Here is a 27,998-nt window from a genome sequence, read left to right as displayed (position 1 = left end):
CACAAAAGGAATGGAATTTGTTCGCTTTATTTAGTAAGTTGAAACCTTAAAACATCTGTAATTTATATGTATTGCATTCATGTATCCCACCTGGCCTGAAATAAATGTTTGCTAAGAAATGTGTTTCTACAGCTTCCTTTACAAAGTTCAATTATCTTCTTTTTACATTAGGATTATATCTGCAAAGAAAAAAAAATGGGTTAAAGGTCATTTCACTAAGGAATTCCATTAAAGGGTTTCATTTTAACAATCATGAGATTACCAATGTTGTCCTTGATGTTGGATGATAAACAGTTTTCTTTCTGTTTATCCCTTGGTGTTGCTTAAATGAATACATGGTAAAACATCATCATTAACAAAAATCTTATGTATTAAAATTGGAAAAATAGCATACACGCAAGGAGTAAACGTGTAAAAAACAAAAAAGCCAAGAGATTAAAACATCCTCTACTTAAGTTGGGGAAAATGTTTCTCCGTGTCTACCTGAAATGGGACTTCATTTGTTTGGAGAGGTTTAGAATGTTGATTGGGTTTCCAGAAATGTTCAAAATATATAAATTATAATCACTCTTAACAATTCCTCTAAAATCTGCCACAAAGCAAACAAAAAACAAATCCAGTTTTGGATCTCATCCGCCCTTTCATTTTTATCCATTTATCAAATTAAAACTCGACAAATGGTCCAGATTTCAAAATCTGTTCATTTAATTTTATTGTAACAAAACCTCACATATACTTTAGGCACCTTCCTTTGCCTGGATGATACCATGCACAAGTAAAACATGACAGCAGGAAATTCAATGAATATATGTTCAAATAATAAGACTGCACGAGCTCAGAACAAAAGTTCTTCCTATGAGGAGACTGGGCATCTCTTCAAGAACCGACAGAACAAGTATCTGACCGGCACGGATATAACTGCATATGTACATTTCTCAACAGCACGGAGAGAAAGTCAAAGCTTACCTAAACAGATCGTCCGCGAGAGCCTCTTCTTTCGCTTGTTGCCTCTGCACCTGTCAGAGTTAACATGACGTGAATCATCTGCTCCAGGTTTCCATAGCCAAGATGTCACTGGGCAGTTTTCCTTCTGTGGTCTCTCCCATTCCCCCGACCCCTCTATTTCAGCTTCATACTAAGATGGGCCCAGAACTGTTCAGGTAATTTCTAAGACAACATCACTAGCTTACTGAGTTTCTAAACATTCCTCTGGGCAGAAAGTTCAGCTCTGGGGTCAAGAATGATGACGGCACATGGGCTTCTTAAAACTGGGGATTTAGGACAGCATGATGGCCCGGGAGTGAGGGTGTATGCCGACAAGGCAGATGGCCTGAGTTCAACACCCAGGATCCATACAACAGAGGGAGAGAAGAGGCTCCAAAAACCTGTTTTCTGTGTGCATGCAATAGGATGGAAGCGCATGTGTGTGCACATACGTGTACACACATTCCACAAATAAGATTTGAGTTGAAGATTTAAAGAGAGGCCCAGTCACACGTGTTTAAATCTGTTCTGTCTAACTTGCTCAGTCATAGCCATTGCCTATCTGAGAGTGCAATAAACATGTCATCTTCAAAAAAGGCAGCAGTATCGACAAAAGGTCTCTCATTTCTAAATCAGGACAGATTTTTTTTTTTTTGGCCACAATCATTTTCAACAGACTTCAGCAAACTCCTAAAGCACCTTATAGTTAGAATCAGGGAAAAGCTCCCAATGAAAGCCCCTTTCTCAAGTCCAGAGTGATCCTGTCACATGGCATTCAATACGCCTCCATGACTTCTATCTACCAAAGACAAAACAACTCTTGAGTCTGACCCTTAAAATATGCAAACCTTAAATCTGGCTTCTCCCAATCACTTCATGCCTCTTCTCGGACACTGTGTGCTTATTTTGTTAATCTGAACAGAGCCACAAGAAGAATCATCTCTGCCATATACAATTCCTTCTGCTTTTATTCATATTTCTCTCTCTGCCCAGAAAGACACCCTGATTTCTTTTCCTACATCTAGTATTTTCAATGTACTCAATATCTACTTAGTGCCTTCTTCACAATGAGAACCCAGCCTTAACTTCACTGTTGACAGCTTGGATCTCCTTTATTGAAACAGAGCACCTGTAACAAATCAGCCCAAACCACCTGCGACAGAACTTCTACAACACACACCAACTTCTGGTCTTATAATTATGTATGCATTCTGTGAGTGACCCTGGGCCACATGGAAGAAGAGGACTACTTCCTACGAGTCACCCTCATTGTTGAGAACTGTAGCACGGCACGTGTGAGAACACACACACACACACAGAGGCAAAATACATGTAATAAAAAATACCCCAAACAAACGTAGCCCAGTGACCCGCAGGCATTTAGTCCTACACATTTTGTTTGATCCATACTGTGAAATGATAAAATGAAATTCCGTCTTTTCTTTTTACATTTTCTACTACAGCAGCAGAACATAAATAGGAAGACACAGAGCATGCATAAAATAATTGTTAAGAGAAGCTGTTTATGTCATTTTCTACAAAAAAAAAATCTCAAAGCCTCAGGAGAAAGGATACTAAATTTTTGTTGTATTTGTCTGTTGTTTCAAGACAGGGTTCTCTGTGTAATAGCTCTGGCTGTCCTGGAACTAGCTCTGTAGACCAGGCTGGCCTCAAACTCACAGAGATCTGCCTGCCTCTGCCTTCCTAGTGCTGGGATTAAAGGTGTGCACTACCATGCCCAGCTAAAGATTTTGTTTCATCTACAACATTCAAAATTCACAGAAACTTTAAGAACTGGCCTACTATAAAAATTATGATGGGTTCGCTGAATGTTGAAAAAGAACAACAACAAAATTCTGAATGCAGAAGGAAAGTAGTGGGGGTAAACCCAGGGCAAGATGCCAACACGTGATACCTTTAGGTATGTAGTCTACAGAGTGCTCACACCGCTGTGCCATGGTGTGAACCTAGCACGCATAAAGCCCCTCTCTTCATCTCCTACTCAAATACAGAAGACAGAGACAGCTGCCAGCGGCACCATCATTTCAAACTCTCCGGAGCAAGTGCAAACAATAAAGGTGGTGCGTGGGGCGCGGATCCCTTCGGCCCCTGCCTCTCACCCTCCTCAACAATGATCCACTTATGTTCCAACAGGTAATTTCCGGGCTTTGGGTTCATTATTATTTTATGTACTGCCATAAAAATGGTGTATTCATAAAACATTTTGCAGTGGGATGGCCTTCTGCACGCTGTGAATGTGTTGCTCTCATTGGTTGATAAATAAAGCTACTTTGGCCTATAGCAAAGCAGGATAGAGCCAAATGGAAAATCCAAGCAGAGATACAGGAGAAGAAGGGTGGAATCTGGGAGACACCATCCAGCTGCCCAAGGAACATGCCAGGAGACTGGTAATGCCACAGCCAGGAGGTAATACTTAGATGAGTAGAAATGGGTTAATTTAAATGTAAGAGTTAGCCAGTAATAAGCCTGGGCCATCAGCCAAACATTTATAATTAATACTAAGCCTCTAAATGGCTATTTTTAAACCAGCTGCAGACCGGGTAGGACAAAAACCTCCATTTACAACACTTGTATACGTAAGAACAAATAATTTTAAAAAAAGATCAGCAAGCACTTCAAGAATTGGAATCATTGACAAAAACATCTGCAGAAAATAGGAAGAATTGGAAAAACAAAACAGACATCAGCAATGAAGAGATCCAAGTCCAAATTAAAGCACCATGGCCGGATGTCAACAATTAGTGTTGAAGACAGAAACAAAGAAAATTTAACTCGATAAAACGTTATTGGGCATTCCAGAGTCAAGTCCAGGGAAAGAGGATGACGAAGGCGTTGAGAGAAGGGTCGGAACTGCTGGATGGCGGTCAACCCCTGCAACCACCGCGTCTCATGGGAGAGCTGACCACAGCCGTCTTTCTAAGGGCATGCTCTCTCACCTGCATTTCTGTGGCTTCAGGATTCCTTTCTCTTTACATTAGGATTTAGCTTACTCTATTTGGTCCCACTCGCTTTATTTTAGTCTGTAATTCTCTTAAAATAAGTCTGGAAAAGTACAGACCAATCTTAACGTTCTGTGATGGAATAATTTCTTAAGTGAATGAGCTCAAGTCATTCAAGTTTGCTGCACTAGGGAGATGGCGCTGTGGATAAAGGAAGGCTGTGCACATACGTCCACCTCAGCTCAGCGCCCTAGAACCCGACCCGTACAAAAGCGAGGCACTCACAAGCTACTCTACAGGAGGGGGCAGAGACAGGCAAGTGAGAGCTCACCGGTCAGCATGGTCAGTGAGACCCTATTTCCCAAATGAATAAACAGAAATAAAGACTTCTGAAATCAGCCTCTGGGCTCCAGACGTGCAGGAACACGCAGGCACACCCACGCACACTCTGACACACGCATACACACCAGGCACACTAAAAACAGTGGGCAAACTGCCCCTCCTGACCTCCATCTCGTGTCTCAGCCACTCCTCTAACTCTGTATTCTTCCGAGTGTGGTGAGCAATCAGATCTGATCCTCCAATGATGTGTGGAAGTCTCCCTGCTCCAGGAAACAGGACCTGGAAGACAGGAAGTAGCGAGGCTTGGCATATATTAAAATGCTGACGTAACTATTATTTAAAAGCCATAACATGCACACAGCGTAAGTCACTCACAAATATCAAGAGTGCGTATATTCTAATAGTACAAACGAGACACAGAACTGTACCAGACCCACCTGTTTTCAGCCTTTTCTTTCCTAGGTATTATTGCATGTAGATTCAGATATGCAACCAGGACTTACACACTAAGAAAAACTTAATATAAGTTTTAGTTTGTAGGTTTCATTTAAAAATCGATTTAGTTTGTTATCTAGCAATCAAAGTTAACTCCTGGAAAGCAAACTATAGTTTGAACCACTATTTCTTATTCTAAGATTTTCAAACTTAACCCATAATCCCAGCATTTGAGAGGCCACACAGGAAGATTACAGAATTCAAAGCAATGCCGGGTACACAGTGAGTTCCAGGCCACCTCATAGACCTCACATAAGACTTGATCTCAAAAACCAAAAATACGGCTGGCCCCTGGGACAAAGGGGCTTGTCATCAAGCCTGAAAACGTGAGTGAAGTCTCATGACTCACAGTGGAAGAAGACACACGCAACCCCAACACTTTGTCCTCTGGCATCTAGACACATGCATGTGTTGTGGCATGTGGAGACCTTTACACATGAAGCAGGTAAACAAAAACCAAACAAGCAACAGTGCTGGACCACAGCTCAGCCGGCCGAGTGTCTGCCTAGCACGGGTCAGGAGGCCCCGAGTTAGACCCCAGCTGGACATGGGGCTGCACACCTATAATCCCAGTACTCAGGAGGTGGAAACAGGGATCAGAAGTTTCAGGGTAACGCAGGCGTGCATGCGTGTGTCTGTTTATTTTTTTTTTTTTTTAATGAAGTTACACTTCTCCCCAAGAGTCACAGAATTGAACAAAAACCCCAGTTCCAGGCACAAAAAACCTCTTTATGAGTTTTTGGTCAGAGGAGTCCAAGCAACTCCCAACATAATATAGGCATTGCCATTGCCCTTGCTTGCCTCCTAGAAGCTGAGGCTAAGTCTCCACTGCTGAAGACACCATGCACTTCGGACACAAGAGTTGGAAGAATCAAGCTGGATTTGACCTGGAAGCCTCCTTTCTGAAAGCCAACTTTCATAGTACCTAGTAGGAGTGCCACTAAATGGATCTAGTAGGTTGTTTATAGAGATATAATTTGTATGTATGTATCAATAATAATGACAGAAAAGAGGCTATGAATCTGGAAAGGAGTGGGAGATGTGGGAGGAGCTGGAGGGAGCAAAGGGAGGGAGACATGTAAACACAGTGCTCAGGTATCAGGCTGACAGCAGAGCACACGGCTCTACATGTATTATACCAACAACAAAACGGGCTATCATCTCACTACTGACCCTTCTCTTCACTGACTCCTGAGTTGCTAAACCCTTTCAGGTACTCAGAGACGAACATTAGAACTGGGAGGACCCCGTCATCAGAGAGCCTAATTCTAGAGTTGGGGAAAACAGCAACTTCAGAACTAAGTAACCATTAAACACACTTTTTGAAAGCTCTAAATTTACTAATACTCTGTGCTATTTTTTTTTTTAAGCATTTCTTCTTAACTATTTGAAACAGAAGAAACAGCATAGGTTTCCCAAATACTACTTTTGGGGTTGGTGAGACGGCTCAGTGGAAGGCACCTGCCATCAAGCCTGACAGCAGAGTGCTCTCTGAAAGAAAGAACTGCCCCCTCGCAAGCTATCCTCTAACCTCCACTCACACACAATAGACAATTAGTTTAAAATGCAAAACAAAACCCAGACGTTAAATACTCCTTTTATTAAATTTAGTGCCAGTGCTGGTTTCTGACAATTCGAACCCTGCCCTCCTGAAACACAGTTCATGAAGACACTTACCTTCTTGAATTTCTTAAAATTCTTCAGCTGACCACAATCATTTAGCATGGACAGATTTCGGGAAGTGGAGTTATTAACCACCAGCGACCTAAATTCCGTCAGCAGCACTTTTCTCGGAAGCAGCTCACTGCTGTCTGGGAGTTCATCACTGTTCTTAAATGGGGAGTAAATGGTTAGAGAGGGAGAAGGAAAGGGAAAGAACGTGACATTTAGATCTACAGCCAAGGTCTAAGTACCCAAGGAAAACAGAGTTGCTCCTGGCATCTGAAGTTTGTATTTGGGATCAAAACCAGAAAATGACTCGGGAGTGCTACAGCAAGCACAGCTACCAAGAAGGCTACAATTCACAGTGTTTCCACACAGCCGCTTGGGTAGCACCTCACAGCAAGCTTCCTCCTTTAGATATTCTCTGGATATACCTCATCACTATCTGCTTCTTTTTCATGGACACCACACATCATGATTATGAAATATTCCATTCCTCCAGTCCCCACCTACTGTATTTATATTTTCATGACATCTAGAGACCAATTCTTAAAAAATGATTTTAAAAATCCTTAAAAAAAATGATAAGCTTAAAGACCGCACATCCGTGTGGTACAGAGAGAAGAGTTAGACCTAAGGTTCCCTACATCCCCATTTCATGACCAAACACAATCTATTTCCAGAAAAGGGAAAATCACGAACTGAACTGGAATTATACAAGGAAATATTAAATATGGATGCATTTGACAGAAATTTGCATGAGGATAATCCTTTTACGTTGAACGTTTCTAAGAAAAAAATAAGAATCTCCTTACGGCTGTTTCGTCTTTTGTCGACCACAGTAATTCCTTCTTGACTTCAACTTTCTTTTCTGGTTCATCTTCTTGCTAAAAGTAAAAAACACTGTTTATAGACAATCTGTTTAAAAACCTTAAAAACAATTATTCTGTGCCCTTGGAAACACATAAATGATAATACTTAGAGACTAGCCAACACAGTATGGACACAACAAAAAGCTATAAAATCATAGCCAGAAAACTGCAAGAACAGTTGATCTACAGCACACAAAAAAAAGGTTTTATCAAGAAGATACTATTTCTGAGATGGCAGAATATCAATAAACTATTGGTCCACCTTCCTCTACAAGCATTTACGAAGATAAACTCTCAAAATTGTGTAAGAAAATCAAATGAAAACTAATCTCATACTGAGTAAGGTTGGTGAGCAACACCACGATTCCTATGTGTGATGCTGTATTTTATCAAGCTGTCCAAGTACAGGAAAATCAGTTGAGGGCACATGCATGCTATGCTCTCTATACTATTTCTCTCATGTAAAGAGAATCAGCAATATAAAGGGTTTGTTTGTTTTGAGTCAGGGTCTTATTGTATAGCCCTGGCTGGCTAGGAACCTGGTCTCAACTCAGATATCTGCCTACCTCTGTCTCCTGAGTGCTAGAAAAATAAAATGTTCCTTAATACTGTACAAACAAAAACTTTTCTGCAGAGATTCTTACAAAAACAAGTTAGTACCTGAATATAGCGATCTATTTGAGGCTGACTGTTGCTTACTCTCTTAACTTCCCACACTGTGTTTTTCCATTGATAATGCCATTCTTAGGTCCGAAGGGAACCAATACCATCCTCCACCCTGACCGAGGCAATGACATCTCAAGATGGAAATGCCGCTCAGGCTGGACTGTATCGCGGGCAGCACTCCTCAGGAGCCTGAGAAGAGGATTTCTTTCTGCCAAGAAAAGCCGTTTACTCTCATATCTCTTCCTGCTGGAGTTGGGCAAATGGGCATCTGGCTACACATCAAAGCCCTGTGCTGCCTTCAGGCTGCTCTGGTCCCTACTAAATTGTACCTGTTTTGCGTACCAAAGTCCCCACACTAGTGTCCTGGCTTTTCACAACCCCACTTCTTCCCCAAACTCCCAGACTATTCCAGTTTTCAGGCTTATCTCCCCCCAGTTTCTCTGTTTCAGAGAGATAGTCCTGTCTGCTAGACTCCTCTCTGTCCCAGAGAGACTCATGGCTGCTTGGGCTATTCTCTCTCTCATAGATACAAGGATCTTCCCCATCTACAGAGTAGTCAGGTTGGTGATCTCACCGCACCCTTGATTCTCTCAGTATGTCCTGAGATTTAAAACAGTAGAGTAAGAACGAAAGAACTATGCTATAGAACCATGTAGCACAGGAAAATATCACTGTCTAATATTGTTATCATAAACCCTTAAATATTAAATGAAAGGCTTTGGCTGTTTTACAAAATACTAGTGATGTCCATGGGTATATGGTGCTCAATTCTTGTCTGTTCCTGTCTGGATTCTAATGACGGGAGTGACAGGAGCTTTGAACGAGTGTATAACAAAAGTAGGCACTGAGGGATATGAAGGAAAGGCAGAGAGCACAGACTTCTGTGACTCAAACTAGAACTACTTTTTGTAGGTCTGCATTCACCGTGTGCAGTGGATCAATGAGGAACAGAATTTAAGGGAAAGAAGCTCTCTGGCTATGCATCAAATCTGAGACCAGTCTGGGTACACGAGATCCTGTCCCATAAAACAAACTGTTACTTACACTCACTCTGCTGCTTCCTGGCACCGAGTCACCACTAAGGTGACTGCTCCTTCCCACATCCATCCTTGGCTTTTTTCTGACACCAACGTCTGCCTCTTGTTTCTCCACTTTCACTTGAACTTCCAGCCCCAGCTCTGCACTCTTGAGTAGCTCTTCCAATACTTCCTCTTCTATGGCAGAATCAACCTCTTTCCTTTTGTTTGGTCTAAGACATTCTGTGGAAAACGATTTAGTGGCAGGACTCGTCCCATTGAGTTTCATGTCTCTGTCACCCACAAGTGAGCTACCTGCTTCCTTGTCCACAAGCTCACTCTGAGAAGGATGCTCCTTGCTTTTCCACAGTGAGGGGGCAGCAGGTTGCGTTTGTTCTAAGAGAGAACAAGACAGGTCCATTCTTGACGATTTGGATGAAGACATTTCTGGATTTTCTTCATCCCTTTCCCTTAGGTTTGAAAAGAAAACAAAATGAGAGACAGGAATTTTGTTTAATTTCTCAGTCTTTGGTACTCACTCCTGACTATCGAGAGTATTACTGGAAATCAGCCTTTAGAACGGTATGTGCGTCATGATTTCTACTCTGCTGACAGGACTGATGCAGCCTGTGGTTACAGCACAGGAGAGCCCTGTCCTCTGCTAAGGTATCATCAGAGATAAATCCGTATGAAAAGAGAACTATATAGACACACCCAGGACCCACTGGCAAAGGCAGCAGTTTATTCAGCAGTGTAGGAAATTCATGGACAACTAAAATTATATCTGGGACTGTAATCTGATGGGCTAATGAGAGCTGCTATCAAAAAATTAAGCCAAACAGGCTAAATCTAGAGGCTACCGCCAATTGAATACTGTAAACACGTGTGTCATGCCAGAAGCACTAAATGCTTTTGTTTACGCGATTGTACCACAGTCCAGAGGATTCGCATTTGGTCCTCTGCTGTCTAGGTCGCCAAAGACCTGAGTACAGAGGTGGGGGCAAATGGATGGAAGGGAAGATACAGATCTGAGGAGGTAAGGGGGGAATAACTGACAATTGTAAACCACTCTTCTTACCTTGCAAGATAGGTTATTACAAGAGAGAGAGAGAGAGAGAGAGAGAGAGAGAGAGAGAGAGAGAGAGAGAGAGAGAAATGACTCTGGAACTTGGGTTTGGCTAATCTTTCCTAAAGATGAAAGCACCCAGAAAATAAAGCTAAAGCAGGAGGACATGAAGAAAAACAAAGTACAGTCTGTATAATGGGCCTAGTGAAGGAGATTGGGACAAAAATGAGATTGAATCAGCTCAGAAATAAAACCAAGGGGCCAGCAAGGTAGCTCAGTTGGTAAGGGCCCCAACCCTGAAAGTCTGCAGCTGGTTCAAGGGATCCACATGGTGCAGAGAAAACCGATTCCTACATGTTATCTTCTGACCTTCCTTCCTTTCTCTCTCTCTCTCTCTCCTCTCCTCCCCTCTCTTTCTCTCTCTCTCACACACAGAATATAATCTTTAAAAACAGAAATACGAGCTTTCCACAGAAACACTGTTTCTATTTTAACAGACCAGCTAAAGAAAACACTACTCTAGGTTATCTATCTGAACATGTCTTTCACAGACACATTTGGGGAATCATTGACAACTTACCTTTTCTTAGTGCATGGCTGGAAGTAGTTTCTGATGGAGTTCTGTTGCTGCTGAGAAGTCCAATCTTTATTTTTATTAGCAGCAGGGACTTTCACTGGTGAAAGCTGATAGTTAGGGTTCTTTTCCCTAACCAGGGAATTTGGTGCCACATGATTAGTCTTGGAGCTGGATGTGGGGACCTCCTTTATACTACAAGTTCCCCGTGAAGACGGTCTAACGTTTTGTTCCACTCCACATATCTTTACTTCTTTTGATTTTTCACTCAAAGACATGCTATGAGAAAAGGAAAGAAAGCACACAATTAGCAGCATTTTTTGAGAAACACAACTTCAGATGACTAGATAATAATTCAACTGTGTCTTCCCAGTCCAAGAATGGGAAGACCTATCTAAGGCCTCAAGGACAACATCACATTCTCCATGCTGTAGCACACTTCTTCAGACACACACTTGAGAAGTAACTGCCAAGTACACTCACAGCCTTAACCAAGTATCCTACTGGAGACTAAACTAGGCAGTAGCCTATTGCATTTAAACATATTTTTTTGGTTTTTCGAGACAGGGTTTCTCTGTAGCTTTGGAGCCTGTCCTGGAACTAGCTCTTGTAGACCAGGCTGGCCTCCAACTCACAGAGATCCGCCTGCCTCTGCCTCCCAAGTGCTGGGATTAAAGGCGTGCGTCACCACCACCGGGTGCATTTAAACATTTTTAAATTGTTTTCATGTAAGACTGCTATAATGAAATATAGAAAATCAGGAAAACTCCTATTATTTCAGTATCACACATACCAGTACATTTAAATCACTGTACAGACTGATGAGTCTCTCTAACGAGATGGTGGTTTCTGCTATACAACTTCAGACTACTACTAGAACAATATTTTAAAGACACGCACTATTTTGTAAAATATGATTGAACAGACTGAAAACCAAATAAAGCTGTCTTTCAAGAAACTACTAAAAATTAACCGTTTCTTTTACAAGTTCTGCCCAATTAATATAATAGTAAAGTTAAAGACAATCTAACATAGTGTTATTAAATATCTCAATAGGAACATGCTTTTGTGTAATATTGAAAATAAGACTTTGAAAACTATCAAAGAATACAAAATGGTAACCCTTTCTGGGAACCAACAAAATAAAAAGAAACAGAGTTCTTCAAATAAGAGAAACCACTGAAAAACTACACGTAGGGATGAACATGAACTAACTGGATATCCAGGCCAACCTAACATAGCACCTCCCAAATTATGTAGCAGGGCAACCCAGCGGGAGGTTCCTCCAAGCTAGGTTCCTGCTGAGGCCAGTCAGGTTTAACTAGAATTTGATCTTCCTGATAAATAATGTCGTGGCAAATTCCTCAACTGTATCTATTCTAGGATCCAAGGCCAAGATGTCCTAGCTTGCTTATCTTAGTTTGCTTGCTAATGCAAACATCCTGCAGCTGCTGAATGAGATGCCAGAATGTGGGTTTTGCCTTTAAAAGCCACTTGGTCTAAATGCTCAGGGCTACACTTGGACGGGAATAGTTAATACTTTACAGCTGCCTGGAAAAATGACTTTCAATTGGCTCTAAGTTTGGTCTGACTCCCTGTAACAATTATACAGACTAGCATATTTATAATAATACTATCCCTATATTCTAAGACCATCAGAGACCTGAGGCCTGAAACCAAAGATGGTGCTGAATCCTATAAATAGGTTTTGCATGTATATACACCATTACTTTAGACATTAGAATAGGGATTAACAGTAGGAACTAACAAAGCAGAATAACTACGGAGGCTGGAGAGATGATTCAGTAGTTAAGAAAGCACGGGCTGCTCTTCCAGAGGACCCAGGTTCAATTGCCAGCACCCATATGGGAGCTCACAACTGTGTATAATTACAATTTCAGTGATCTGACGCACTCGCAGACATACATGTAGGCAAAACTGTCAATGCACATAGAAATAAACTTTAAAAGGATTTAAAAAGATAGAACACTACATACTATAATAAAGTTCCAGGAATGTGGTGTCTCCAAAGAGTCTGACTGCCCTGTACCCACCCTTCTTTTGAGACAACACAAAATAATCACCATGTGGTTACGATGAGGAGCACGAAATGGTTTGGGCACTGTGATACAGCATCAGACAAGATGTAAGAATTACGAGAACATAAGCACTGAAACACTGAGACACTCAATCCAGTAACTACAGCAGCTAGTAGTGACAAACAGGTGTGCAGCACACACAGTGCGGACCCGCTGCACAAGGGAATAATGTGGATCTAAGGAAGATAACGTGGTACCAGTTCTCGACCTGGGGGTCAGACGACCCTTTCACAGGGGCCACCTAAGACCATCAGAACACAAATATTTACACTACAATTCACAACAGTAGCAAAATTACAGTTATGAAGTGGCAGGAAAATAATTTTCTGGTTGGGGATCACCACACATGAGGAATTGTATCAAAGGGTCACAGCATTAGGAAGGCTGAGAGCCGCTGTGCTAAGAGACTTCATCACGCTATTCAGAAGCATGAGATAAACTTAGGAATTTCTAACTTCAGTGATTTTCCACTCCACATTTTTAGTCGATGGTTTACTATGGGTAATTAAAAGTACATGTAAGGAGGGGCTACTATATTTCAAATTAATTTCAAAGTCACCAACTCTCTTTTTCAAACACATTTGAAGAAATAATAAAAACTACCCTAAGGAAATAAAAGTACAGTTAGCAGACTCAATCGGATCTGCCACACCACCGCACTCCATCACACGCCGTCTGTAGGGACTTCGATTCTGCAACAATGGAGTTACGTGATACAACACAGACCAACAGCTCACAGCTCCCTAAGATTTCCTTGCTGAAAGAACTACAGGCTAATGATCTGATGTCTCAGGGTGTTAAAGCGATTGACCATTTGAGTTATCCTTTGGATCATGTTAATAAAATCTTTTGTTAGTTTCTCTCCCCACTTGTACTGGGTATAAAGCTATGGAAAAATAAACTGGGCGATTTCAATATTCACTGGAATGCCCTCCCTCACTCTTCTGTGGTTTCTGTCTTACTATTTTTCATGAGTCTTCATAGTCTTTACTAATATTTCTAAATTCCCACACCCCTACCCTGGCAAGAGGTATTTTTGTCAAGGCTGGTCAGCCAGTTTTCTCTGGCATTCCCTTCTCCCATGCTTTATCTCCAAAATGATGACTTGAGAGGGAGCAACTTCTTGGATCCGCTACTGACTGGTAAAACAAAGACAGTAACACGATAAGAAGGATATTTTACCATGTATCTGCTTGCTCGGATTCTGTGTCAGTTACATATGCAGTCATATTCACCGGAGCACTTGGCATTATTTTTCCATTGACTGACAAGCCTTGGGAAAGGCTTGGTCCCGGAGTAGTTGTTTTCAATTCTGTACATCATGCAAGTGGAAAGGAAAAAACAATCACAATCATTGTATGTAACATGGAAACAATTCTAAAACCTCAAGCTGTCTTAGGGGCAAAACGAACTGCTAACTGGCCAGCAAGAGGAGAACAGGGAAGTCAGCAGGGCTAGGACTGCTGCCGGCACCTTGACCGGCTCACACACTCACTCCCTCATGCCTCGTGGGTAACATGATGGCAGGCATGTATACAACTATTGATAAATGCTTACTAATTACAGATCAATTCATGAACACGAAGAGAAAAAGAGAATGGGAAGGAAGAGACTCTCCAGCTCTATTGGCACGAATGAGACTGTGCAGACTGTCGCTGCCGTCCTCGGCCTGGTTTCTGTATGAAATCACACCCTAGAGAAGGCCCTGATCTGCCCGTCAAAAGCCAAATGCAGGACCAGTTTGGCCCTGATTGTTGTAAAATCTCCAACTTTCTCAGCCTTGCCATCTGCTCCCCTCTCTTGGAGACAGGGTCTCAAGGCCCATGCTGGCCTTGAACTTAGTAGTAGCTAAAGCTTTGAATTCTTTTTCCTCCTGCCTCTGCCTGGGAACGCTGCAATTTCAGACTTGAACACCTTACTTGGTGGCTTCCTAAAAAGCCTCATGATGAGCTTCAACTTTAGTAATTTCAGAGTTACAGAAGAGCTGAGCCATGCGTTCAGGTTCCTCACACACCCAGGATCACGTACTGTTAGTCGCTTCCATTCACGTAACACAGGGGGTCTCAACCTGTGGGTCGTGACCCCTCTGGGGGTGGAGTGGCCCTTTTACGGGGTCACATATCAGATGTTTACGTTATGATTCATAACAGTACTAAAATTACAGCTATGAGGTAGCAATGAAAATGATGTTATGGCTGTGGTCAGCACACATGGACAACTGCTGAAATGAATGAACCAACACTAATAACACTTAACACCACTCCTAAAGCTTCCGCATTATGTCTAACGTTTATTTACTCTTTTCCCACTACAGGACACTTGCTCTGTTTACCTGCTGGCTTTTATAGTGTCTGTATTTACTCACTGTTGAGGGCGGAGCCCGGTACCTTATACCTGCTAGGAAGCACCCGACCTCTGAGCTGCAGTACCAGCTCTACCCTTTGCCTTTCAATCCAAAGATTCAAGGACCTCTAAGGCCTTTTCACACATAAACTGCAGACAAAAAAAGTTTGTTGGTTCACACTGCCAAGATAACCTTGTAAACTAGTAACCTAAGCTAAAAAAAGTGTTCTGTAAAGGCGTCAGGAAGAGGTAAGAGCTAAAGGAGAGTGACTGCGGCCAGACTGAGTTTAGAGGAGGCTTCTGTTCACAATGAGAGGTGGGTGAGTATTCAGAAAAACCAGAGTGCTGATGCTATTCGGGCAGTGAGGCGTGAGCCACACTGACGCGTCTGGAGGAGAATCATCACCACCATAGACCCCCAGAGGTCTGTGCAGACATAAACCAGGGCTGTGGCTGCAGACAGGAAGGAGGAGGGTGAGTTTCCGATCTGAGAAGTGAGACATGGGATGGAAATGAGGTTGACGGAAGCTTGAAGGCCAAGTGTCTCCTCACACACGAGCTCTAGACCAGCTCTTCCCCAGACATGCATACCCAGTGGCTCAAGGTCGGTATAGAAATGCAAGTTTACAACCAAAGCACGCAGCTGCCTCGGCCACGTCCCAGAATATTGTAAGCTAAGGAATTCAAATATAGTAAAAACTACTTCTATAGTGTATACATAGTTGAGAATCTGGGCTTTAAACAGAAACAAAAGACTGATGCCACCAACAGGGACTAGGATTAAGAGAGGCTACTGACTTAGATGCAGTTCTGTTTCCATGTTTATTGTTCATGTCTTCAACTATTGATGTTTGGTCCCCGCCCTCATAATAGCAACAAAACAAACAGCCCATGCTATTTCTAAAATGTTGGACAGATTTTTTTTTAATTTTATTTTTTATTTTATGGGCATTGGTGTTTGACTTCTATGTGTGTCTATATAAGGGTGCTGGATCCCCTGGAACTGGAGTTATGTGGGTGCTGGGAATTGAACCTGGGTCCTCTGGAAGAGCAGCAGTGTTAACAGCTGAGCATCATTCTAGCTCCCAGATTTCTAAGCGGTAGGAAGGGGCAGCCTCTCCAAAAATGTGATATTTAGGTATCTAAGCTAGTTTTCTTGTTAAAAGGATGAAGAGTAGTCTCTAGGCTATAATCTAAAGATAAACTCTGGGAATTTCAGTCATAAACGTTAGGAAAATATTATTCATAATACAACTTCAGCAGAAGAAATCATGTGACTATTTAAAACTTCCCGAGCACTTCACTCTGTGTTCTTGGAAGCAAACCTACTTCCACGTCAGAAACAAGCAGTGCAGGGGAAAACCACAACAGCTGCAACCCAAGAGTCAGTCGGCATGGGCTGTGTGGTGTGAACTCAGATTAAAGGGCTAACTTCTCTATAAGTCAGTGCCTGTTCACTCACTAATGAACCAGCAACTACAGCAGCACCCAGTACTATGGCAGAACTATGCATCAACTGAGTGAATGAACGAATGTATAAATAGGTGAGTTTTTTTTTTTTTTTTTTTTTTTTGGTTTTTTTCGAGACAGGGTTTCTCTGTGGCTTTGGAGCCTGTCCTGGAACTAGCTCTGTAGACCAGGCTGGTCTCGAACTCACAGAGATCCGCCTGCCTCTGCCTCCCGAGTGCTGGGATTAAAGGCGTGCGCCACCACCGCCCGGCAAATAGGTGAGTTTTTAAAGAAGGAATGGTTACACCTCACAAGCATAATAGTAAAGTACACATATAAACAAATACATACATTTGTAGATTTTCTAAACAATCAATAAAATGCCTTATTTACCTGTACAAGGATGGCCCTGAGGATTACAGTAATTTTCTGTAGTCATAAAAATAACAGCCAATCCAATTTCTGCTTCAGGAATAGACCTAAGACCATGTCTATGAGAAGAAAATAGTTCAAATATAGTAATATACGAAAACTAACAACTTTCATTAATAGAATATCAAGCTTGACGAATCTATTTTTCTTCCCAAAGAGACACTAAAATTCTACGGTATGGACAGACTTGAAAAGTAGACAGTATTTTTAAATTCCTCCCTAGGGCAGTATTGTGGACAATCCCTCATCCTCCAGCAACTCAGCTACATCATCAATTGGATCAGGGCTAGAGCAGAGGAGAGGTCTTCTCAGTTCTACACTGCTATGGTAATTTTCAGAACGAGCACACAGTACTATCTAGAAAGACAACAGAACAGACCTTCATATAGAAATTTACAACTACACTGACCCCATAGAAAGGCAGCAAGAAGGTGGGGGCTACAATCCCCATCCATAAGCTCACCTCCAGCTAACATAAGATTAGCACACTAGTCATACAAGTTTCTGGCTGTGCCGCACTGACCAGCCTCACTCAGCGACTCCAGTGATTCCCCCTCCCACTGAGAGTCCTGGGCTGACACAGACTACTTCACGCAGGAGTCTTATGGGGACTCTTATCTGCTATATTCTACAATATGAATGATTTTATGAAACAGAATACTTAGTATAATTTAAAAAAATATTATATAGACACTGTAGCTTAAATCTTAAGCTACAAAGCATCTTTTAAAACTCAATGAAGAGTTGTTTCAAATGGCTGTGGTAGTTTGAATTATGTGACATGTTTTCTGAATTTAGAATTCTATTGTACTATGATTATAACAACATTGCAGTGAAAATAAGATTTTGGCTCCCCAAGAGATGTCTTAGCAGTTAAGACCATCCTTCCCTCTACTCTCTCCATGCAATTAGGGCAGGATTAGCTACAACTGGCTGGAGGGGTGGCTACTCAGCTGAGGGTCCAGTGAACCTCCCCATACCTCCTTCTATGAGGAAAGACCAGCAGCTACAGTGTGGTGTGGTAGCACATGTCTTTACTCCCAGCACTCTGGAGACAGAGCTCTTTTAGTCTGAGGTCAGACAGCCAGAGCTATATATAGCTATATAGTGAGACCCTGTCTCAAAATAAAACAAAATGCAAGAAAAATTTAAAAAAGAAAAAAGGGGAAAAAAAAGAAGCAAATTCCATAAATTCTATTCAAGGAGCAAAAGGCAGAAAATACCTAGCTAAGATTATAAAGATATTCCACCCTCTAGCACCCCAAATGGCAAACCTTGTAGACACAGTTACATTAACTGGGCTGCATATAAATGTACCTGAATTCCTAACCAGTGAAGAATGATGACGTACCTGTGAAGCACATCCATTACCAAATGAACCCATTTTTTCTGGGAGTCAGCAATTATGATTTGCGTATTTGTTATTCCTATGTCGACAACACAAGTTCCAGGAGCCGAAAAGAAACTCTCTTCCTCTTCATTTTCTTCTGCCATCAACCTGGCTTCCCCGCCTCCAAAAACAACTGCTGAACTTAATTTCTTATGCTGGAAACAGAAGAAGGATTGAACCAAGCCAATGGTCAGCTGCAGTGAGGCCATTCTCACTAGGTACAAACTGGACTTGGGAATTCAAAGACAAGAATTCATCCTACTTCCCAGTGGCAATCTGAGCTTCCACTCTGGAAAGCCTGGCTCAGTACCCCATTTCTAGCCCACACATCACTACGGTTTTCTCATCACGCAGATCATGGAGGGCTGGCTCATCTGCACGATTTTGCCACTGCATCATAAACTCCTGAAATCCACTTTTTAGAACACAAAAGACATTGCACACATGTTCTCTTAGCTAAACCAGCGAGGACTTACATGTTTTCTGTCCTTCCCACTACAGCACTCACACCGACTACATGGGCCAATTAGGCAGTGTTCGGAGACACCCAAATCAGATACACACGCAAGCAGGCTATAGCGTGCTCACAGCTCTTTATCTTATTTCACACATCTACAGAAAACCCACAAATAAAAAGCCCTAACAGCTGTCAATAAAAATACTAGTGTGGTGGCTGGACCGATGCCCAAGTGACTCAGTGGATGCTCTCGCGAAGGACCTGGGTTCATTTTCCAGTACCCACACGGTGGTAACTTAACTGTCTAACTCTAGTTCCAGGGCATGATGCCCTCGTCTGATCTCCCCAGGTACAAGGCATGCATGAGATGCACATGCAGACAAAACACCCATACACAAAAAATAAATACACTTAAAAAAAAAAAAGAAAACTAATGTATCCAAGCTTTAAAATTACCTGTTTGGCATTTAAAAATACAAATGTCTTCCCTTTGAAGATTTGTTTTCTCTCCTGTCGTCCTGACAGATCAACACTTTTACTTCCGATAGCTGGTTCATCAATGGGTGGGTAAAAACTGTAAGAATAATTAAAATATACTCTAATTATATGCTCTTCTGTATGTTTACTATTGAATTTGTGAATGAGGTGACTGCCTGGAACCAAAAAGGTTTAATTTCACTATGACTTGAGCCAGGCACAAGGATCTATGTCTTTATCCCGAGGAAGCAGAAACAGAGGATCAGGGCAAGTTCAGAGCTAGAGTAACTGACAGAACACAGAACATGAGTGACCTGCCAGGGCAACACGGTGAGACCCTGTCATTCCAAAAAAAAAAAAAAAAAAAAAAAAAAGGCAAAAACCCAAGAAGAAGTCAACAAAAACCACTATTTTGAGGGGTTTTGTTTGGTTTTGTATTTTCTCAGTAAAGTTTTATCTGAAACAAAAATACCAAAGGTATCTAAATGCCTTTTCCTAAAATAAGATATGGTTGCATGCATTCTAGCAAAATGCCTCTGTATTTTCTTAACTACACCAAGGGAGATGACCGCAACAAGACACACGCCAAGCAAGAATGAAGCTACAGGTTGTTTTTGGCCCATTTCTTCTTATCCTAGGCCTAGACAGTGTAGAGAAGGCACAAAGCCTTGTGTGCTCAGGGTAAGGAGGGGTGCGTGTGTGAACCCACAGCTAGGGGCCAGCAAGCATGCTCCACCTCGCCTCCCATGCTCTCACTGCAAACATTACACAGCCATTTCTGTGTCTCTGCACAGCCAGCAAACTGCATATGAACGCCAGAGATCCGTGGAGACTCTCCCAACAGTGAGACTTGTTTGAAATAAAATAATCGAGACAACATGTCACAACATGAGAGCTGTACACACTGAACGAAAACTCCCTCCTCTTTTACTTATGTTCAGACACACACAATGTAGACTCTCCTGTTTGAATGTACAGGATACACTTCAACAGTTTTTACAACACCAGGTCTTCTAGAAACGACTTCATCTGTCTCCCCGTACATCAGGTACATGTGGTGGTGACTGTCCTACCCCATTTCGGGATAACCTGCAAAATGCAGGTCTAAGTGCACTAAACAGGACAGCACTTGAGGTGTAGTAACACCATAGCATGCCCTGATTTAAATTCAGAGCTAGGCATGTTTTTCCAGAACTAAAAAAGTGTTTATGACATAAAGAGTCACTACAGTTCATTATCTCTTTTATATTCATTTCTATTAATAATGTTTTTAAAAAATTTATGTTTATGAGAGTTTGCTTGCATATGTATATGTTGGTATAGTGTAGACCTCAACTAGAGCTACAGACAGTTGTGAATTCACTATCTAGGTGCTGGAACGAAACCTATGAAAAAAGGTCACCTATCCTCAACGATCACAATTTATATTACTACAGAGTATCACTACACAACATATAAATTTCCTAAGGTGGTTGTTCAGAACTGACAGAATATGAAAAGCACTGAAATTAAGACTATGAATCTACTCGGATATTTGAGAGTTAACAACGACAAACATTTCTTTTCGGAAACGCTTCTTTCAGACAGCCTGCTCGGACCTTAAACGCGGTGCGCTATTACTAAGCACGAGTCACCCCATACTCAGGTGACAGGGTTTCACCACGCAGGCCAGGCTGGCTGGGAATTTGCTGCCCTTCTGCCATAGCGTCCGGCCGATGCTGGGGCTACCAGCAAGAGCCTCCTCACCCAGCTTAGCAGCATGTTTGAAAAGAGGTAACGAAGACCACAGCCCTGGTCTCTGTGGCTGCAGGAGTCTTGCTGTACAACAACGCTTTTAGGCTTCTTCTCCGATGACGTCATGACTGTCACGTGTGCTCTCCTGACCACACCTCAGAGCCACTCATTGCCCTTACACTTTGATATTTAAAAATAATAATTATATAAGTGTCAATAAGAGTACTTATGTAAGATTTGTTCCAAGGCAACAGAAAACATCTGATATGGAATTAATATAAATAAAAGCAATGCCTACTTATTTCTATGTTATATTTTATCAAATTTAACATAGTTATATACCTTTCAATTTCTGGAGGCTGTTTCTTGGACTCAACTGCTTTGAGAAATTCAGAAAAGTATTCTGGCTTTACAATTGGACGTCCACATATGAGGGCACATATAGTCTAAAACAGAAAATCACATGTAACTATAAATACATATATTCATACAATAGCTTACTTACTTAAAAGGAAGCTGTAGGTTATAAACTACAAAGAGGAGGTTCTATGTTTTCGTAGAGCCACCTTTTCCTATCAAAGTCCTGACTTTATAAAGGAGGCACCATCTAAAGCACAAGTCAGCACTTGGTCGCACCTTAGGTTAGGACATAGCAGGCACATTTACAAAGCCCTCCGTCACCGCTGTGACTCTGCTGGCGGGACTCACTGAGGTAATACTGAACTATGCCAACTCTCTAGTCTTTGTGAGCAGACTCTTCCTTCCATAAGAGCAGTGTGAGGCACAGGTGGTGAGGGCAGGAGGAAGGGGACCTGCCTGACAGAGGAGACATGAGGTGCTGACCTTCTAGAGTGGCAAGCACTTCAGTCTGTTTTCGACTGCATGCAGGATCTATGCAATCAGATGAATTTCACGGTAAAGGATAACATAAAAACCTTTCTAAAATACCAAATCAAACTCTGAAATATTATTCAGTGTACTTTTGCTTCTGAAACAACAAACAGTGAAAAGCCACAACGGGGTGGACATCCATGAGTCTATAGCTGTTCTGACAATAGTATGTCCCTTCAGTGAGCTCGAGCCAACAGAACTGATTTCACACAAAGATTCGAACCTACTTTAATGGTGACTTTAACTGACGCCATGACAAGGTGAGTGCATTCTTCTGTCCAGCTATTTGTAGTGAGTCCTCCGAGCTGTAATACAGCTTGATTTAAATCAGTTTTCCTGGGGATGTCTAAACAAGAAGAGCACACAACCAAAGGTTCGTACTCCACTCTGCAAAGAAAAATAAGTTACATAAGGTTAGATCATAATTCTGGGGACAGCAGCTTACAGGATTCAAAAATATCAGTCATTTTAATTTTAATGCATTTTTTCCTAAGAAACTATCATTTCTTAAGTCTCAAATCCTAATGAAGAAAAAGCAATGACCAAAAATTAGCATTACATGTCACCTATGAGACTCAAACAATTGACCTATCCTACGACTCATCTAGTTACGGCAGTTTAATTCATCACCCAGAAAAGCTCTTCTAGAATTTCAAATAAAGCTGTGACTTCCACATTAGCTTTGGAAGTTCTTACCTGAATTTGCTTTCAAACACCCCAAAGGTAACTCTGTCTCCTGTCTTCAAAGTGCAGGGAAGGCCATTCTGCATTTTTTCCTCATTAACAAAGGTTCCATACTTTGAATTATCTTTTATTGTTAATGTAGGAATTTCATCTGTTTGACTCTGGAAAAAAAAAATCAACAAATGATTTAAAGTCTTTAACTACTTCGTAATTACAGGGCAGAGCTCACAAGATCTGTAACTTTCTGGGTAAGCAAAAACTAAGTAGATGGGGCTGTCTTCAGGGAATGATCACTCAACTAACAATTTTTATTGTCCCTTAGACTGCTTCTTAAAGCCAAGAAGTACTAACAGTGTGGAATTCCCTAGCCACTCAGTTCATTCTCCTGAGGCTTTGTTTGTTTGGTACAGTCTGTTTTGTGTTTAAAAGACGAGGTGTATCCTCCCCTATATATATATATTTTTAAATACTATCAAAATCGTACCATTAAAAACTAACCCAATGAGAATATAAGGTTAAAAGCTAGAGTTTCTGGCTGAATGTAAGTATTTTACTTTTTTCTAGAGGAGTTTCAATAATAAACATTTTCTCTACTCCTAAAAGAACAGACTTAAAACCTGAATTTCTGAGCAGCTAGCATTTACACATATACAGGCTGCACAAAACAGTGGCTTTTCTTAGGCTACAAACACAAATATAAGTCCCGACAGTCAGGTAAATCCACTTCCACAGAGCACAAGACAGTTACTTTCCCTAGGAAGACATATCAATCCCCACCCTAAAATACATGAAGTCCTTTAAAGCTGTATTCTCAGAACTGACACACGACCAAGGCGAACCACTTGGTAAAGGCCCTACAGTTGGATCTGAGTGTCTTCCAAAGACCCATATGCTAAAAGCTTAGCTGCCACTGGTGGGGCAGGGGAAGGAAGCTGGGTCTGTGAAAGTGTGCACTGGACAGAGTTCTCGGACTGCACCTTTGCCCAGCTTGCTTCTTGGCTGCCAGCAGGGAAGCAGCCTCTATCGCGTGTTCCGTGATGTACGGCATGGACCACAGATCAAATACGACTCGGCGAAGAGACCACAGATGGAAATCCTGAGCAGCAGTGGACCTTCAGCATTTCATCACCGCGAGAAAAGACAAACCCAATGTTTCCTAACGCCTTTTCTGAATTTCAAAATCACCCAAAGAAAAGGAAACTATTCTAATAGAGTCACTGCTACTTATGTGTGGGTTCTCCTGCTGTTTTCATTTTACCCAGACAGACAGGATTTCTAATCTGCTTACTAGACACTAAAATAAAGCCAGCAGCATACCAAGCCGGCTGCAGGGAAGTTTACTCTTAGCACAGCATGGCTCCGACTGATCGACTGATCGTTCTCTATTAGAATGGCACAGTTTTTCCTTCCAACGATGTACTCTATGCCAGCCAAAAGTCTGCATGGTTCTCCTGAAGAAAAACAAAAATCAACAAATTTGAGGTACACACACACACGTTTTCAAGGTACGTGACAAAATGTAGAGGTATTACAAATAATTCACACTTCTGCTATATAAATGCTAAGCAACTGAGCATAATATATTACATACATATATGCATACACACCAAATTGTTTTTTTTTTTAATTTTTTTTCCTGGGTTTACTTCACGCGTTTTGCCTGTCTGAATGAGTGCACATCACGTACTGGGGCCCCTGCAAGCTCCGCAGCTGGCAGCAGAGGATCCACAGAGAGCCAAGAATAAAACTCTGTGCACATGACTTAGTTACCCAGTGCTGGTTCAAACGTCTGGAGCCTGACACCAGGCAGTTTATTTTATCCATATTTAGGCAGAGCACAATTTTAGGAAAATGTTTCCTGGTAACAAATTAGTTTAGGGTATACAACAAAGCTTAAGACAAGTTTGCACTGAAACTCTTTACAAAGTGCATATGGCTTCTTCCACAAAAATGGGCTCACTTAACTCAGGGATTGTTCAAGATAAGGGTCTATCTAGTGAGAATGACTAAGGTAACCATAACATTTGGGGGAGTCGGGACTGGCCCTAAGATAACACAGGTGTCACACAGGCTGTTGTAAAGTACACGTGACATCTCCCATAAGGGTCGTTTGATGGACTGGAAGGCAATGCTTAACATGTAGGGGGAAAATTCTGAGATAAACAACAAACGTGATAGTCTGGGGGACTTGGGTGAAGCCTGGCACTGCAGAGGGTGAAAGATCACCAGTGGTGACTACATCCTTTCCCAGCATTCCAGGCGGCAGACAGGCAAACATCTCCTTGCTCCGAGGAGACAAGCCTGTGTGTTTAACGTCCCTGGTTTCCCTAGTGCGTGTCTCTCAATCTCATACGTGCTTGGTGCTCCTGTCAATCATAAGACGGCATCAGATCCCCAGGATCTGGAGTTAGAGATGGTCATGAGACACCACGTGGATGCTGGGAACTGAACCTGGGTTCTGTGCAAGAGTAAGGAAAGGTCTTGGCTGCTGGGCCATCTCTCCAGCCCCATGTGATTTTTTTCTAATAAATCTTCACTGAAGGATAGATACATAATGTTATCTAAATACACGGAAGCCTTTATCATTTTGCAAATGAAAAAAAATACCGAATACTCCCTCCAACGTAACATAGATTTAATGTATAATAAAACAAATTCACACTACTGATTTTGGAGTTGATTAAGTGATTTTAAAACTTTACTAGAAAAATATCATAAAAATAAAGGAGGACATGGACAAGTCTGTTCGACTTTAAACCTAGCACAAAGGAGGCAGAGCCTGACAGATCTCTGTGCGTTTAAAGTCAGGCAGCTGATATAGTTGAGACCCTTTCCTAATTAAAAAAAAAAGGGGGAGGGCTAGTAAGAAAAAAGATTATCAAAAATACTTTATTTTATTATGTGTATGAGCACTCGCCTGAATGTCTGTCTGTGTAGCATGTGTATTCAGTACTCACAGAGGCCATGGGATGGTGTCAGATGATAGACTGTTCAATCAAACAGAGATCCTCAGGAAGAGCTAAAATTCAATCCTATTAAAGGAATCTGTCCTACCGCATTCCAAAATATGCCAAAAATCTATAAATAGTAATTAAAAGATGTTTCAATGGACCAGGAAAAAAAACCAACACAGATTGGTATAATTAAGATCAGATTAGATGCAACTACACATTTAGGAGATTTTTGCTTTACTGTTAGCAGTAGTATTTCAAATCAGCGTGAGTTCGAAGCCAGTCTGATCTACAAAGTGAGTTCTAGGACAGCCAGGGCTGTCACACAGAGAAACCCTATGGGGAAAAATTAAAAACCAACCAACAAACAAAACACTTGTAATTTCTAAATGCTGGAGTAATAGCATGTGGGAATTGGGAGCATGGGCTTCTCTTAGAGAACGGTGGCATATTATCACAACTAAACAAACAGGAACCGTCCAGTAGGACCCTGGCATCCATTCTAAACAGCCTGAGTTATATCTTGTCAATGAGATTTGGGTTCGTTTTATTTTGTTTTGGGGAGGAAGTCTCAGTATGTTGCCCAGGCTGTCCTCAAACTCAATCTATTCCAGCCTTAGCTCTGGGAATTGGGATTACAGGCAGGCACCATTACACTCATTTTACGAGAGTTTAACCTGGACAGTCTCAAGGACAGAAAACATTCTGCTAGTTTATGAAACAACACAAAGGTGACCAACTGATTTGAAAACCAATCCCTTAACTCCCGTCAGATGCTGAGATGCACCTCTGCCAATGCTTCTAAAAGCATATTTATTCTGCTATCCTGTTAATAAAGGGTTAAGGCTGCCTGGGTGGATACCCAACTACAGCCCACAAACACATTTTTCTAACAGATGGTGAGGTATCAGCCAGTCACACCAACCTATCAGAGGGCAGCCTTGGGCTATAAACCCCTCCTTATCCACACAAGTAGGGCGACTGCTGAAGTCAAATTCAGGGAAGGTGTTTTTCTAAGTTATGTTCATTTTCTGTCTACAAACTATTGCTTGACCAAGGTGCTGTGTGGAGTTCCGTGAAGCTCTGCGGGTCAAGGCCTCAAGCTTGAATGTGTCAGGTTGTTTATCCATTTTGAGACGCGATCTCTTGCAGCTCAGTAGACCTCTAACCCTGTAGCTGAGGGCGGAGAACCTTTAACTCCCGATCCTCCTTCCTCCACCTCCCAAGTGTGGGATTGCAGGCCTGCGCCACCGCGTCCAGAAAATTCCTGTCATCTCACAGCAACCCACGGACCCAGCTAGGCTCAGGCTAACTACTCAGAGTCCTGCTCGCTCACCCACATAAACCTGTGTTCTATCTTTGCAAGGTGGCCAACGCACAGGGACCATCCTTCTGCCTGTATATTTCTCTTTATGCTGTCAGCAAACTTCCTCCTCACTAACTTCCCTGTTAACAAAATCCAACAGCGGACAAGGGCTCACCTTTCCGTCAACTAATAATGACTATATATGGCGACAACCACTTAGCACGCGATAACATTTTCGCTGCGCAAAAATGGGCGGGTGGAGGCTTTTTTCCATTGCCCTGAGAGTCTGGGGTGCAATGATGAAGTAAAACTTTAAAGCGGTCCCGGGTCGTCACGTGATTCTCCACCGCGTGCACCCGACCGGGTCTTCGGTCCCCACCCTTGCGTTTCCCGTCAGGGCTTCCGTTCCGCCCCCGGCTCGCAGCCGAGCTGGAGCGGGTCTCATCGGGCAGCGCACACTGCACCGCCCGGCCCATTCGGGGCGCCCTGCCTGGATTCCAGCGCTCGGCTCTCAGCGGCCGGCCGGACTCCCCGAGTCCCCGGAGCCTCGCCACGACCGGAAGGCGAGCCGGACGGATCGGAAGTGCGCCCCGGCGCGGCCCCCCGCCCCCAACTCCCTGCAGCGGCTCCCGGGAAGAGCTTCCCCCGCCGCCTACCTGCAGCCCCGCTAGCGGCGGGGAGCAGCTTCCACATGGGTCCGGTGCCTCGGAGCCCCGCCTCGCGCCACGCCAACCGCGGCTGTCCGGCGTGCGCGGCCACCGAGCTGCAGCGGCGCGGGCTCCGGGACGTGCGCGCTCCCAGGACTCCGCCAAGTTCCTCGGAAGCGCCGGAAGGAGGCGCGAGTGAGCCGCCCGCGCCGCGCGCCACCTGCTGGTCGCTGGGAGCAGTGCAGCGCGGAAAGTGTCCCGTTAAAGGGGGTGTGACTATGACGCCCTAATCCACAAACTATAACAGTGTTTAAAAATCTCCGAACTAACGCGAATTTTAAGCTAGAGTCATTAAAGTACTGTTTGGTTATATTATTTCCCTGTATTTAAAATGTCTTTATTTGCATCATTTGTGGCAGGATCGGTTAAAATGAAGACCTCATGCCAAGGCCAACTTTTTGTTTAACCTTTTCCAGTGCACATTATGCCAGAAACATAAGT

General features: G+C 42.5%; 1 protein-coding gene across 1 annotated transcript; it reads right to left on the bottom strand.

Annotated features, from left to right (window-relative positions):
* Positions 1 to 14: 14 nt before the first annotated feature.
* On the bottom strand, positions 15 to 27,677 carry Nbn (nibrin). The gene is made up of 16 exons (XM_041657128.1): positions 27,507 to 27,677; positions 23,911 to 24,044; positions 22,606 to 22,754; positions 22,137 to 22,296; positions 21,361 to 21,464; positions 19,264 to 19,381; positions 18,312 to 18,505; positions 16,922 to 17,019; positions 13,919 to 14,048; positions 10,644 to 10,916; positions 9,026 to 9,467; positions 7,259 to 7,330; positions 6,459 to 6,611; positions 4,452 to 4,565; positions 967 to 1,016; positions 15 to 179 (listed from the first exon to the last, which is right to left on the bottom strand). Exons 1-16 carry the CDS (start codon positions 27,541 to 27,543, stop codon positions 152 to 154), a joined length of 2,256 nt encoding a protein of 751 aa, XP_041513062.1. The 5' UTR covers positions 27,544 to 27,677; the 3' UTR covers positions 15 to 151.
* Positions 27,678 to 27,998: the final 321 nt, after the last annotated feature.

This window comes from Microtus oregoni, unplaced genomic scaffold (assembly GCF_018167655.1).
Source record: "Microtus oregoni isolate MIOR12 unplaced genomic scaffold, Mior012 000008F_ref0000371, whole genome shotgun sequence".
Taxonomy (NCBI): Eukaryota; Metazoa; Chordata; class Mammalia; order Rodentia; family Cricetidae; genus Microtus; species Microtus oregoni.
The sequence above is the reverse complement of the archived record's forward strand: the minus strand, read 5'-3'. Positions and strand labels throughout refer to the sequence as shown.

What these genes read in the sequence shown, in the direction of transcription:
- Nbn (XM_041657128.1), bottom strand. Translation starts at nt 27,543, where the DNA reads ATGTGGAAGCTGCTCCCCGCCGCTAGCGGGGCTGCAG. An exon ending in CAGCCATGCACTAAGAAAAG is followed by an intron (nt 9,468 to 10,643) that starts GTAAGTTGTCAA and finishes TTCAAACCTAAG; the next exon opens with GGAAAGGGATGAAGAAAATC. An exon ending in ATTTTAAGAAATTCAAGAAG is followed by an intron (nt 4,566 to 6,458) that starts GTAAGTGTCTTC and finishes CCTGTCTTCCAG; the next exon opens with GTCCTGTTTCCTGGAGCAGG.